The 15305-nt window shown below is 47.9% G+C and overlaps 1 protein-coding gene across 1 annotated transcript in view; it reads left to right on the top strand.

Annotated features, from left to right (window-relative positions):
• The window catches only part of LOC121582833 (chondroitin sulfate N-acetylgalactosaminyltransferase 1-like), a 49133-nt gene that overhangs the window by 7573 nt on the left and 26255 nt on the right, over nucleotides 1-15305 (top strand). Inside the window, exon 2 of the mRNA XM_041898967.2 lies at nucleotides 12994-14352. Coding sequence (XP_041754901.2) covers nucleotides 13626-14352 — 727 coding nt within the window. The 5' untranslated portion in view covers nucleotides 12994-13625. The remainder of the gene's footprint in view (nucleotides 1-12993; nucleotides 14353-15305) is intronic.

Consider the following 15305-nt stretch of genomic DNA (forward strand, 5'->3'; position numbering starts at 1 on the left):
GCTTTCCAAGGAGCAATTGCCGGAAGCCATTGAAGCGACCACTCTGAACGGCAGTAGTCTGGCACGTATCACGATGAGGACTGAACCGGTTAAGATGCGGTTGTCGGGGAATCATTCGGAGATGATTTCATTTTTCATTCTGCCGTCTTCCCATGTTCCTCTGGTCCTTGGATACCCCTGGCTGAAGGAACACAATCCCACGTTCGATTGGGCGACGGGCAAGGTAACGAGTTGGAGCCTTGATTGTCATGCTAACTGTCTCAAGACTGCCTGCCCCCATTCGGTTCCCAGTCAGGTGATTGAGGCTAAACCCCCAGATTTGTCCCTGGTTCCCGAGACATATCACGATTTGGGGGAAGTTTTCAGTAAACAGAAGGCTCTGTCACTTCCTCCCCACCGACCATATGATTGTGCCATCAACCTGGTTCCTGGAGCTGTCTACCCCAAGGGAAGGTTATACAGTATCTCCCGACCTGAACGTGAGGCGTTGGAGACCTACATCAAGGAGTCCCTAGCTGCTGGTCTCGTTCGTCCCTCGTCATCACCCCCTGGGGGCAGGATTCTTCTTTGTGGGAAAGAAGGATGGCTCTCTTCGACCGTGTATTGATTATCGGGGGGTTGAATGACATCACGGTCAAGAACAAGTATCCCCTGCCCTTGATGAGTTCTGCCTTCGACTCCTTACAGGGTGCTACGGTGTTCACCAAGCTAGACCTACGCAATGCGTATCACCTGGTCCGGATCAGAGAGGGGGACGAGTGGTTGACGGGTTTCAATACACCCGATGGGTCACTTGAGTATCAGGTGATGCCGTTTGGACTGACCAATGCTCCAGCGGTATTCCAGAGTATGGTGAACGACGTCCTGAGAGATATGATCGGTCTCTTCGTGTTTGTTTACCTGGATGACATTCTGATCTTCTCGAAGGAACCTTCCGACCACGTCCAGCATGTCCGGCAGGTTCTGCAGCGATTGTTGGAGAATCGTCTGTTCGTGAAGGCCGAGAAGTGCGAGTTTCACGCCCACACTACATCCTTTCTCGGGTACATCATCTCCAGGGGTGAGATTAGGATGGATCAGGAGAAGGTTAGAGCGGTTCTGGAATGGGTCCAGCCCGGTACGAGATTGCAACTCCAGAGATTTTTGGGGTTTGCGAATTTCTACCGCAGATTCATCCGGGATTACAGCCGGGTGGCCGCTCCATTAACTGCCTTGACTTCCAGTATCAGGACCTTCAAGTGGAATCCGGAGGCGGATCGTGCGTTTCTGGATTTGAAGAGGCGATTCACCAACGCACCGATTCTCTCTCAACCGGACACGGCCCGTCAGTTCGTCGTTGAAGTGGCCGCGTCGGATGTGGGAGTTGGCGCCATCCTGTCGCAGCGATGCTCCACGGACAGTAAACTCCATCCCTGCGCCTACTACTCTCGTCGCCTTTCGCCTGCAGAGAGGAATTACGATGTGGGTAACCGGGAGCTTCTCGCGGTGAGACTTGCCTTGGAGGAGTGGCGCCACTGGTTGGAGGGGGCGGAGCAACCGTTTATTGTCTGGACTGACCACAAGAATCTTGCTTACGTGCAATCGGCTAAACGTCTCAACTCCCGTCAGGCCAGGTGGGCGTTGTTTTTCGGACGATTCAAGTTTGCCCTGACGTTCCGACCTGGATCTAAGAACGGCAAGGCGGACGCCTTGTCCCGGATGTTCTCCAAGACGGAGGAGAGTGGGTCCAAGACCGAGACTATTCTCCCCCCGGAACTGCGTCGTGGGAGCAGTGATGTGGAAGATTGAGGAGGAGGTGCTGGCGGCCCTTCGGACTCAGCCCGGTCCCGGTAACGGTCCACCCGGTCGGTTGTTTGTGCCTGAGTCGGTTCGTCCTGCTGTCCTCAAATGGTCCCACGCCAGCAAGATGGCTTGTCACCCCGGCGTGGCTCGGACTATGGCGTTTCTTCGCAGACGTTTTTGGTGGCCTGCCATGGCCGAGGATACTCGGGGTTTTGTTGCTGCCTGTCCAGTGTGTGCGCAGAATAAGAGTACCAATCGGCCCAGCTCTGGACTACTTCATCCCCTTCCTATTCCCCGGCGTCCATGGTCGCATCTGGCCCTGGACTTCGTCACGGGGTTGCCCGCTTCTGAGGGGAACACGGTCGTTCTGACTATCGTGGACAGATTCAGCAAGTTCGCCCACTTTGTGCCTATTGCCAAGCTTCCCTCTGCCTCGGAGACGTCCGAGATCCTGGTTAGGGAGGTTTTCAGGGTCCACGGTTTGCCCAGTGATATCGTTTCCGACCGTGGCCCTCAGTTTACCTCTGCTGTCTGGAAGTCCTTCTGTTTGGCCATTGGAGCTACAGTCAGTCTCACATCTGGTTTTCACCCCCAATCCAATGGTCAGGCGGAGAGAGCCAACCAGAAGATGGAATCCACGCTACGCTGTCTGGTCTCTTCCAACCCCACCTCCTGGGCCTCTCAGTTGCCTTGGGTTGAGTATGCCCACAATACTCTCCCCTACATCTGCCACTGGGATGTCTCCCTTCCAGTGCCTGTATGGCTACCAACCTCCCCTGTTCCCTTCTCAGGAGAAGGAGCTCTCAGTGCCTTCTGTTCAGGCCCATATTCGGCGTTGCCACCGGACCTGGCATCGGGCCAGAAAGGCACTCCTTAGAGGTTCGGACCGGTATCAGCTCCAGGCGAATCGTCGCCGGATCCCCGCTCCCACCTATACCATCGGAGATAGGGTTTGGTTGGCCACACGGGATCTTCCGTTACGGACTGAGTCTAGGAAGTTGTTACCGAAGTTTATTGGTCCGTTTGTGGTGGAGAAGGTGATCAATCCAGTGGCAGTGCGACTCAAACTACCGAGGACGCTCAGAGTCCATCCCACCTTTCATGTCTCCTGCCTCAAGCCTGTCTTCCTCAGTCCTCTGTTGCCTCCTCCGCCTCCTCCTCCTCCTCCTCGGATGATCGGAGGTGGTCCTGCCTACACGGTGCGTCGCATTATGGATTCCAGACGGCGGGGCCGGGGTTTCCAGTATCTCGTGGACTGGGAGGGGTATGGTCCTGAAGAGAGGAGTTGGATTCCGCGGCGACAGGTCCTAGATGCGGATCTCATCAGGGACTTTTACCGCCTCCATCCTGGCGCTCCGGGGAGTCCGCCCGGTGGCGTTCGTCGGAGGGGGGTACTGTAACGATCCCGGCTGTCTGAGTCGGGGTCTGGTCGTAATCTCCAGTTTCCCGAGGTTCGGGAACGCTCCGGGAGCGCTCTGGTTTCCGCACCTGCTTCCTATTAGCAATCTGCACACCTGGGCCTAATCAGCACCTTTCTTAGGCTCTGGCCCAACATCCAGTTCCTGCCGGATCGTTAGCCATGAACAGTAGGTGTACTGTGTATCAGCTCAAGAGTATCTTGCGTGAGTTTTGTTATTTTGTACTTTGTTGAGTTTTTGTGTTCTTACCTCCGTTTTTGTTCCACCTGCAGTCACACGTCCGGAACCTTCACCCCACCTCTGCCTGATGGTCGGCGGCTGCCGAGCCATCACTGGACCCAGACTGCACCCCCAACTACTCAACCACGCCGCCCGCTCTGTCTCTGGATTATACTGCACCTGTTGTCGTATCTAATAAACCCTCACCTTCGTTCAACTCTCCTTGTCCTGGTCTGCTTTTGGGTTCTGGCTGAGGGAACTGTGACAGGCCCGGGGTTCTGTTTCACCACATCACAACATCAGACCTCTTATAGCCTATAGCCGCAATTCTGCTCTCTTATAATTCAGGAGCTTGGTTTTAATCAGGAAAGTTTGGGTAAAGTCCCTCATTGCTAAAATATTTGTCCAAAAAAGATGCTGGTGTTTTCCAGACCACGAAAAACACAACTGGGATTGATTTAAATGTATTTTTTATGAATTATTTAGTGTGTGCACTGCCACCTTTCCAACTAGTCACTTCGTCAGATTTCTGCCCTGCTAGAGCTGCCCTGGTCAACTGTAAGTGCTGTTATTGTGAAGCGGAAACGTCTAGGAGCAACAACGACTCAGCCGCGAAGTGGTAGGCCACACAAGCTCACAAAACAGGACCGCCGAGTGCTGAAGCGCGTAGTGCGTAAAAATTGTCTGTCCTCAGTTGCAACACTCACTACCGAGTTCCAAACTGCCTCTGGAAGCAATGTCAGCACAAGAACTGTTCGTCGGGAGCCTGGAAGCAATGTCAGCACAATAACTGTTCGTCGGGAGCTTTGTGAAATGGGTTTCCATGGCCGAGCAACCGCACACAAGCCTATGATCCCCATGCGCAATGCCAAGCGTCAGCTGGAGTGGTGTAAAGCTCGCCGCCATTGGACTCTGGAGCAGTGGAAACGTGTTCTCTGGAGTGATAAATCACGCTTCACCATCTGGCAGTCCGATGTACGAATCTGGGTTTGGCGGATGCCAGGAGAACGCTACCTGCCCGAATGCACAGTGCCAACTGTAAAGTTTTGTGGAGGAGGAATAATGGTCTGGGGCTATTTTCCATGGTTCGGGCAAGGCCCCTTAATTCCAGTGAAGGGAAATCTTAATGCTACAGCGTACAATGACATTCTAGACGATTCTGTGCTTCCAACGTTGTGGGAACAGTTTGGGGAAGGTCCTTTCCTGTTTAAGCATGACAATGCCCCTGTGCACAAAGCGAAGTCAGAAATGGTTTGTCGAGATCGGTGCGGAAGAACTTGACTGGCCTGCACAGAGCCCTGACCTCAACCACATCGGACACTTTTGGGATGAATTGGAACGCCGACTGCAAGCCAGGCCTAATTGCCCAACATCAGTGCCCAACCTCACTAATGCTCTTGTGGCTGAATGGAAGCAAGTCCACGCAGCAATTTTCCAACATTTAGTGGAAAGCCTTCCCAGAAGTGTGGAGGCTGTTATAGCAGCAAAGGGGGGACCAACTCTATATTAATGCCCATGTATGTATGTTCTCCACTTAACTTTCTGTTTAGGAGGGTATGGTTTACCTTATTGAGATGCTCAATACCACAATACATTATATGTCTGCATCCAATGTCCATCTGTTAGAGATGTTCTGCTGTTTACTGTGTGAAATATTCACTAGTTAGTCCTCTACTGACCTGCTGGTGGTGCCACGTGACATTTAGCTCATGTTACACAGATCAGGTGTCAGTCATCTTCTTTCTGAAGTACAGTCCATCTAGCCATTAGGTGCACCACCCTTTTCACGTTAATGATGTGCTCCGACGAATCCCAGTTCCTGTTGCGCCATGTTGATGGCAGAGTCAGGATTTGGCATAAGCAGCATGAGTCCATGGCCCCATCCTGCCTGGTGTCAATGGTACAGGCTGATGACGGTGGTGTAATGGTGTGGGGAATGTTTTCCTGGCACACGTTAGGTCCCTTGCTACCAATTGAGCAACATTTCCATGCCCCGAAGAAGTCAGCCTGTTCTGGAGGCAAAGGGGTGTCCAACCCGGTACTAGATGGGTGTACCTAATAAACGTAGTCCCAAACGTATTCCCTATGTAGTGCACTACTTTTGACCAGGGCCCAATGGGTAGTAGTGCACTATATAGGAAACAGGGTGCCATTTGGGATATACATTATGAGTCCATCTAGCCAGGGTGATTCATCACGTGTTCATGATGATCATGTCATATCTCAGTAGTAATGTGTTCTCCACAGAGATACTGTATGTCTCCATAATGACCAGATATCAGAGGATGAGTCGTCCTCATCGACCCAGCACACACACCAGCCCTGGCCACATACACTAACTACTAACTCCACCTCTCATTGTATTATGTCACCAGTAGTCCTGGCTACCAGTCAAGTCCTCATGTATCCACACTGGCTCCACTCACTGATCCTATTCCAAAATAAGCCCCCCCCCCCCTAATCTCCAGTGTGAGCCCCTTTGTCTGTTGGACATCACACAGGAGGACAGAGGTCTCCAGCTTGTGGATCTAATAAGAGGCTGGCTCTGCTGGCCAAAGTCTTACACCATTTTCTTGGATAAGGTCGCTGGATTCTGCGCTTTAATTCGCCAGAAATCCGGTCCATCATGTTTTTCACGGGCAGCTGGAAAGCGGAGGGGAAAGAAGTGTGTGGGTGTTTGTGTGTGCGTGCGTGCGACCTTGTGTGCATGTCTTTGTGAGTGTCATACAGCCATGCCATCTGTGCAGATGAGATCTAGACCTGAGGCTAGATGGTCATGTTGGATGAGTTAATGTGTTATCAGGCAGTCATTGGACATGGGTGGTGAGTGCAAAGGCACTGAGGGTCCCTAACTAGACGGGAACAATGAAAAAACACAGTGGAACTTCCTTCAAGGTCTAGAGTTGAGTTTGAGGGGACTAGAGGAACAACATTACATTGCTACTCTAAGAACCCACTAATAGACTAAAAAGACTTGTCTGGTTGAAGGACATAGGAAGGAAGTAAATACCTTTTTAAGACACTAGTTTAACCAGAAGACAGCAGGATGTGGGGTTTGAGGCCCAGAGACACTGAAATCAAACCCAGCTATCCCTTCTCACACATTATTTAAACAGTTGTAATTAGAGGGATGGATTGTGTGCAGTATTAAAAACATTGTGGCTTTTTTATTGTGATGCACTACGGATGTGCCTTCTAATTTTCCTCATCTGTGCATTGTTTTATGAAAGGCAATTTTATAGTTGTTATGGTTCGATTACCATTGTTTGTTTTAGGCAAATATAGATTAGTACTTACGGTGCTGTGGAAAAGTATTTGCCCCCTTTCTAATTTTCTCAACCTTTGCATATTTTTGATACTGAATGTTATCAGATCTTCAACCAAAACCTAATATTAGATAAAGGGAACCTGAGTGAACAAATAACACAACAATTACATGCTTATTTCATTTATTTCATAAACAAAGTTATGCAACACCCAATGCCTCTGTGTGAAAAGTAATTGCCCCCTTACACTCAATAACTGTTTGTGCCACCTTTAGCTGCAATGACTGCAACCAAACGGTCTCTCACATCACTGTGGAGGAATTTTGGCCCACTCTTCCATGCAGAACTGCTTTAACTTAGCCACATTTGTGGGTTTTCAAGTATGAACTGCTCCTTTCAAGTCCTGCCACAACATCTCAATTGAGATTAGGTCTGACTAGGCCATTCCAAAACCTCAAATGTGTTGCTTTTTAGCCATTTTTATGTAGACTTGATTGTGTGTTTTGGATCATTGTCTTGCTGCATGACCCAGCTGCGCTTCAGCTTCAGCTCACAGACGGATGGCCTGACATTCTCCTGTAGAATTCTCTGATACAGAACAGAATTCATAGTTCCTTCTATTAAGGCAAGTCATCCAGGTCTTGAGGCAGCAAAGCGTCCCCAAACCATCTCACTACCACCACCATGCTTGACTGTTGGTATAAGGTTCTTACTGTGGAATGCAATGTTTGCTTTTCGCCAAGCATAAAGGGACCCATGTCATCCATAAAGTTATACTTTTGACTCATCTGTCTATAGAACATTCTTCCAAGAGTCTTGATGATCATCCATGTGCTTCCAGGTGCTTTTTGGCAAACTTGAGTCAGCTTTCTACACGAGAATGTCAGGCCATTCGTCTGTGAGCTGAAGCTGAAGTGCAGCTGGGTCATGCAGCAAGACAATGATCCAAAACACACAATCAAGTGTACATGAAAATGGTTAAAAAGCAACACATTTTAAGTTTTGGAATGGAAGAGTGGGCCAAAATTCCTCCACTGCGATGTTAGAGACTGATGAACAAATACAGGAAGCGTTTGGTTGCAGTCATTGCAGCTAAAGGTGGCACAACCAGTTATTGAGTGTAATGGGCAATTACTTTTTCACACAGGGGAATTGGGTGTTGCATAACTTTGTTAATTAAATTAAATAAGTATCCATTTTTTTTTTTTTTTGTAAACTTTCCTATATCTAATATTAGGTTTTGGTTGAAGATCTGATAACATTCAGTATAAAAAAATATGCAAAAATAGAGAAAATCAGCAAGGGAGCAAATACTTTTTCACAGCAATGCACATGCAGAACTACTTGCACTTTTTGTAGAACCTATAGAGACGTAGCCTAGTGGAGGCAAGTTGTGAGCATCTGGAAGAATGTGAAAGTACACAGTGAATGTTTCAATACCCAGGTATAACGTTATGTTGTCTTTTGTGTTGACTAAGTATAGGGTATAGGTCTACCTTTTTAAATACTTTGTGGCTTTGTTGTAAGTATGTCAATGTGTGCTTTTGTATGTAGATTGATAGATAGATGTAGTGTGTAACTGAGAGATGTGTTTAGTGTGTAGCAGAACAGATGGAGTTTTTAAGAGCTGAGTGGGCCAGATGGCGGGTGGGGTAGGGTAGGATCCGGCTTGGGCCTGGTACTGAGGAAACCAGCTACCAGTAAGCCTAATTAAGGGGAGGGAGAATCACCTGAGGGCCAGAGGGACATCAAAAAGCCCCTTCTCTACCTCTAACCCTCTCTATGTATCACTCTACCTCTAACCCTCCCTCTCTTTCTCTCTCTCTATGTATCACTCTACCTCTAGCTCTCTCTCCCCCTATCTCTTTCTTCCTCTAACCCTTTCCGCCATCCCCTCTCTAATTTTTCCTTCTCTCTAAAGCAGGATTTCCCAAACTTGGTCCGAAACGTGCACCCAGGACTGCTCTCCAATAACATCTGGGACTGGTTTTGTGTGCTCTCCTCCTCTCTCACTGGGATGAACCTAATGGTGGGGTTATGGAAAGGCAGTGAAACTAGGGGCGCGGCCCGGCAGCCCCACCTGGAGCTTTTACTGTATGTCACAGTAGAACATCCCCTTTTTACCATGACCAGTTCAGACAGATTCACTGTAAAAGCCTATGTACATTCCCTAAGGGAAGTGACCCAGAGGAAAATAACAGAAGAAATATAGAGATCACTGAGGTTTTTATAGGGTCAGAAGCATGCCGTGTGGTGTGTTTCTATGGTTAATTTTCTTGTTTCTAGTGATTACAGACCGACCACTGCTTATGCCTTACGGGGATGTATGTAACGACTGCATCTTGTTGAAATTATCACTATGGTAAATATTTGTACATTCTAGGTTCATGTATTTAGTAACGCACGTGTGTACACACACACAGTCACACATTGAACTACTGTTTGTACATTGAGAAATACCAAAGCATACCAGAATACAGAAATCATTGAAAATGCAATAATAAACATACACACAGGCAAAGAGAAAACACTCCGATACCAAAGATACCAAGGACAGAGCCATCAAATAACATGGAGTAGGCTACAGACACATCCTAGCACACCCGAAATACCACAAGTTTCAGAGATACAGGTGAGACTGCCACAGAATCATACCTCAAATACTTCACACTTCACAGAGACACTCTCTTCTACTGAGGAGAAAAACAAGGCTGTCAGAAGCCCTCCTGCCCCCCAAACCTCCCCAACCTCTCTTCTCTGTTTCAGGAGATGTTATTTCTCCTGCATAACTGTGACTGCTGTCTGGGAATGGGCCAGAAATGTGTCACTATTTATAATAAATGGCACCCTGCGAACCCTCTGTCCCCCCCCCCCCCTCCCTCCCACACACAAACAAACACACACTCTCTCTCTCTCTCTTTCCCTCTCCCAGGTACATGTAAATATTAGTTTGACGTAGCCCCAGTGAACACACACACACCACCGTCTCCCTCCCACCCACAGAACGGTGAGCACTTTCCCATGCCACTCCACCACCAATGTACCCAGGAAGCCGCTCTAACAGGGGACGTAATTTCTGTGTCAAAACCAGATGCTGCTCAGAGTTGAACACAGGAGGCGTCCCCCTCTGATCAACGCCCGTCCGACTCACCACCTCACCTCTCTCTTTTCTGTCGCTCCCTCTTTTTCCTCTCTCGCTCTCTTTCAATCCGTTTTTCTCTGTCTGTCTCGCTCTCTATCTGTTTCTGTCTTTCAGAGTGAATGCAAGTCCTCTGAGAGGAAAATTACACCATTTATCATAGCTCAGTCAGATAAGGAAATGTTAAATCCGGTCAGTGCACTTCTGCATTTCTACATTTGTATGCAAACGTTTATACATATTTATAAACACTGTTTGCGTAATGATCATATAATGATTCAGATTTAGCAACTGCGTAATGAAAGATTCTGCATAAACATGACAAAGTTAGGTTTGATGGAATCGGTCTCTACTGCTCCAAAGGAACAAACTAATCACTCTTATAGTCATGCAAATACAGGAAGAGAGTCAGAAACATTAGCAGAAGTAACAGCTGTAACTACAAGACAGAACCCACAGTGGTACGTAACTATTTATGTACAACAGCACAAATCAGAGGTGATAGAAACCTCGCTAAACTCATCTAAACTGTATCACCACAGTTACATATCTCTGTAAAGAAAAAAGTCACATCATTTCCTGACTGCAATACAATGTCAGTTTGTTTTACTTCAGCTGGAAATTAAGACAAGACTTAGAGGTTAGCTCAGTTGACAAATTACCCGAGGTCTCAGAAGTAGGAGTAGATGTTCTTCAGATGTTACTTTTCGTAATTATCTTTTTATTTGAGTTTCACATGAGGGTTACATTGTGGTCTGTGTACAGTACTAAATACAGATAGAATCAGTATGATGATGGTGTAATTTAATAATAAATCGTCATTTAATTATGAATGGTAGAGAAGAACACATCATCCCATAATATGATTTAGAGGTTATATATTCTGGTATGACAGCCCTGTCCATTCCCTTGGGGAGTCAAATGACAAACATGAATCAATCCACAGTCAGTGAGAGTCAGTGATTTGGCTGTGAGTCACCATTAATTCAGTCTCTCCTCCCAACCCCAGTCCCTGGCTCTGTGGGTGGGAATCTCTGTGCTGCTGGAAGGATGCCTGGTAATTACAGGCTATGGACTCATCGGGTAGGCTACGTCTCAATAGTCTAACGTCACATCCTCTCGTCTCCTTTGCAGTTTATAACATAACCAGGCAGGTGAAAATTCATTCCTATAATTCAGGCATCCCCACATTGTTTTCACTTATGCAGTCAATCTCAGACCAGCATCGATGAAGGAGAGCAGACAAGAGGAGGAAGCCACTTTAGATTATTGAGATGTAGCCATGGTGCTGTCACAGGAAGGCCAAAGTCATCTGATAACTTTTTTTCAAGGGTATCTACGTACATAACACATTCATAATCCCTACACAATGCATTCATAATCAGTACATAATCCATTTCGTAAATGCTTACGTAAACATCAGCAACTGGTTTGAGCCAGCAGCCCAGACACAGAGCACAGGACCTATACAGCCCAGTATTCAGTGCTGACATAACTGGTCCTTTCATTAGTAGCAGGCTGCATTGAGCCTATAAAAGAGATACTTGTGTGGTGAGTCAACAGGGAGATACACATACATTTACATGTAAGTCATTTAGCAGACGCTCTTATCCAGAGCGACTTACAGACACACTAACTACATTCACAAACACACGTGGACCCGTGCTTCCATCGTGCACATCACACACAAATAAACCATCACCTGTACAACACACGTGCACACAGGCATGTAAACAGGCAAGCAGTCTTTTTCTGTCTCTGTCCATACAGTCTTCCTTCATGTGATTAAGGAAATTTGCTTGAGGATGAGAGAGCGAGAGAGACAGAGATAAAGAGAGAGAGAGTTTGTGTGGGTTTGTAAATGGCCCATTTGCTTGCTTGTTTTGTGTTTGCTTGTCTTCTACTGATCCCGTTGTTCCACAGTGAGAGGACAGGCCGGTAGAAGTGTCCACATACATCTACAGTCCTTAATGCTTTTAGAACAGCCTCCATAGCGTCACACTGTCATCACTGACAACATTGTTATTCAGCAGTTAAAGGGATTGGGGAATGCTTTGCTTGGCTTGGCTGAGTCGCTAGGTAGAAACCCATGCTTTCAGTTCATATTAAAATAAACATTAGAAAATTGTGTGGCATGTTTTCTAATCTGAGTTAGATACTGAAACTATTTTCCTTCCCTATATTCTCATGCAATAGACATGTATTAGACCTCATGCAGACGTCTAGCCCTCCCAGGTTTATGACTATTAAGACGTCACAGATTTATACTGCAGCATATGGAGAGATTTACCACAAAGTGAAGCTCTTCATTTTCAGAGAGCCAAGCAATCTCATACCAAGGCATATGTCTAGATGAAGGAGATTGAAGAAATCGATTATGATGACTATGGGATGTTAATGATGGTGATGATGATATCATATACTCATAAACCTTAACTGTGCTTTCACACCAACTGAGTTATAACTCTCTCTCTCTCTCCACTCGCTCTCTCTCTCTCTGTCCCTCTCTCGCTCACTCTCTGTCCCTCTCTCTCGTTCTCTCTCTCGCTATCTCACTCTCTCTCTCTCACTCGCTCACTCTCTCTCTCTCCACTCGTTCTCTCTCTCTCTGTCCCTCTCTCGCTCACTCTCTGTCCCTCTCTCTCTCTCTCTCGCTATCTCACTCTCTCTCTCACTCGCTCACTCTCTCTCTCTCTCTCTCTCTCCACTCGTTCTCTCTCTCTCTGTCCCTCTCGCTCACTCTCTGTCACTCTCTCTCTCTCTCTCTCGCTCACTCTCTCTCTCTCTCTCGCTATCTCTCGCTCTGTCGCTCGCTCACTCGCTCTCTCTCTCTCCCACTCTCTCTCCCACTCTCTCTGTGTCCCTCTCTGTCCCTCTCTCGCTCACTCTCTGTCCCTCTCTCTCTCTCTCTCTCTCTCTCTCTCTCTCTCTCTCTCTCTCTCTCTCTCTCGCTATCTCACTCTCTCTCTCTCTCTCTCTCTCTCTCTCGCTATCTCACTCGCTCTGTCGCTCGCTCACTTGCTCTCTCTATCTCTGTCCCTCTCTCTCCCACTCTCTCTCCCACTCTCTCTGTGTCCCTCTCTCTCTCTCTCTCTCTCTCTCTCTCTCTCTCTCTCTCTCTCTCTCTCTCTCTCTCTCTCTCTCTCTCTCTCTCTCGCTATCTCTCCAGAAGGCGACTCATGGAAGAGATATACATCATGAAGAAACTGCAAACGACCATGGATGTTCATTCACCTTCTTTTAAGGGATGTGGTTTGTGTTCTCACTCCTCTGTGCACTTTACTCAATCAGGTCCAGGAGGACAAATAATGTGTCATCATCCCTAAACATGAGTCCAGTGGAATAAACATCAAATCCCAGACAGACATTATCTCAGGGGCCTGTAATGCAACAGCAGCATCAGACAGGAAGGAAAGAGCAGGGTGCACAGAGAAAGTAGTGGGACCATATGTGATGTGAGTCACTGATGAATGGCGTCTGTTACCAATGACCGGATCGGAAATAGAAATTGCCAGGTTCTGGACCTCTAAGAACCTTACTGGGCCCCAGCCAGGGGGGAAGGAGACGTGACCAATGGGCCTCACCCTTGACCACAAACATACGGATGAGGAATCCAGGCAATGGTATGAGCAATGTTGAGACTACCCATATAATGGCCCAAATGATCATTCAGGTGGATCTTCTCTGGTTAGTCAGACATTAATAACTATCACACAGACAATCATATTTTAGTGGGCGGTGAGACTGCCGGAGAGTAACGTGAGTGTGTGTGTATCCCTGGATCCGAGGGGTGATAGCGGGATGCTGCGGAGGGGTCTGCTGGCCTGGGTGTCCCGTGTGGGCGTGCTGCTGGTCCTAGTGTGCTGCTCTCTGTCCCTCCTCTACGTCATGACCTGCAGCCCCCACTCTGAGGACAACCTGGTGAGCCATGCCCTGCCACGCCCCGGGCTGAGAGTCGGGGCAGCAGGGGGCACAGGGGCGGCTCAGAGCGGACCCCCGGGGTGGGAGGGCTACCAGGCCATGCTAGTGGAGCGTGAGGAGCAGCACAAGCTACATATGGCGAGTCTGAAGAAACAGATCGCCCAGTTAAAAGAAGCACTGCAGGAGCGTAGTGAGCAGCTCAAAGGAGTCCAAGACACAATGGAGCGGGCGGCAGGGAGAGGCCAGGGCAGCCAGTCCCCAGGAGGAGGTACTCTCGGGGAGGGGGGCCAGGGGCCAGGGGCTGACAGGAGCCACGCAGACCTCCAGGAGTTCCTTCGCAGTCAGCTGGGCCGGGCGGAGGTCCACCAGGGTACTAGACTACCCAATGAGTACACCGTGGTGCCCTTTGAGAGCTTCACCCTGCAGAGGGTGTACCAGCTGGAGATGGGCCTGACAAGGCACCCTGAGGAGAAGCCCGTGAGGAAGGACCGGAGGGATGAGCTGAGTGAAGCGCTGGAGACAGCCCTGCGGAGCCTCAACACACCCCGAGACGGAGCAGACAAAGGCCGGACCACCAAGGTCTACTCACCATCAGACTTCATAGAAGGTGAGTCACTAAGCTCCATACCACAGCCATAGGTATACAGCCATAATGATATACATACTGTATATTGTATGTATGGCATCACAGGAGGTTGGTGGCACCTTAATTGGGGAGGACGGACTCGTGGTAATAGCTGGAGCAGAATGAGTGGAATTGTATCAAATAGATCAAATTGGTGCCATTCCATTCCCTCTGTTCCAGCCATTATTATGAACCATCCTCCCCTCAGCAGCCTCCTGTGTATGGCATATACAGTTGTAGTCGGAAGTTTACATTCACTTAGGTTGGCATCATTAAAACTCGTTTTTCAACCACTCCACAAATGTCTTGTTAACAAACAATAGTTTGGGAAAGTCGGTTAGGACATCTACTTTGTGCATGACACAAGTAATTTTTCCAACAATTGTTTACAGACAGATTATTTCACTTATAATTCACTGTATCACAATTCCAGTGGGTCAGAAGTTTACATACACTAAGTTGACTGTGCCTTTAAACAGCTTGGGAAATTCCAGAAAATGATGTCATGGCTTTAGAAGCTTCTGATAGGCTAATTGACATCATTTGAGTCAATTGGAGGTGTACCTGTGGATGTATTTGAAGGCCTACCTTCAAACTCAGTGCCTCTTTGCTTGACATCATTGGAAAATGAAAAGAAATCAGCCAAGACCTCAGAAAACAAATTGTAGACCTCCACAAGTCTGGTTCATCCTTGGCAGCAATTTCCAAACGCCTGAAGGTACCACGTTCATCTGTACAAACAATAGTACGTAAGTATAAACACCATGGGACCACGCAGCCGTCATACCTCTCAGGAAGGAGACGCGTTCTGTCTCCTAGAGATTAACGTACTTTGGTGCGAAAAGTGCAAATCAATCCCAGAACAACAGCAAAGGACCTTGTGAAGATGCTGGAGGAAACAGGTACAAAATTATCTATATCCACAGTAAAACAAG

This window comes from Coregonus clupeaformis, chromosome 15, assembly GCF_020615455.1.
Source record: "Coregonus clupeaformis isolate EN_2021a chromosome 15, ASM2061545v1, whole genome shotgun sequence".
NCBI classification, from domain to species: Eukaryota; Metazoa; Chordata; class Actinopteri; order Salmoniformes; family Salmonidae; genus Coregonus; species Coregonus clupeaformis.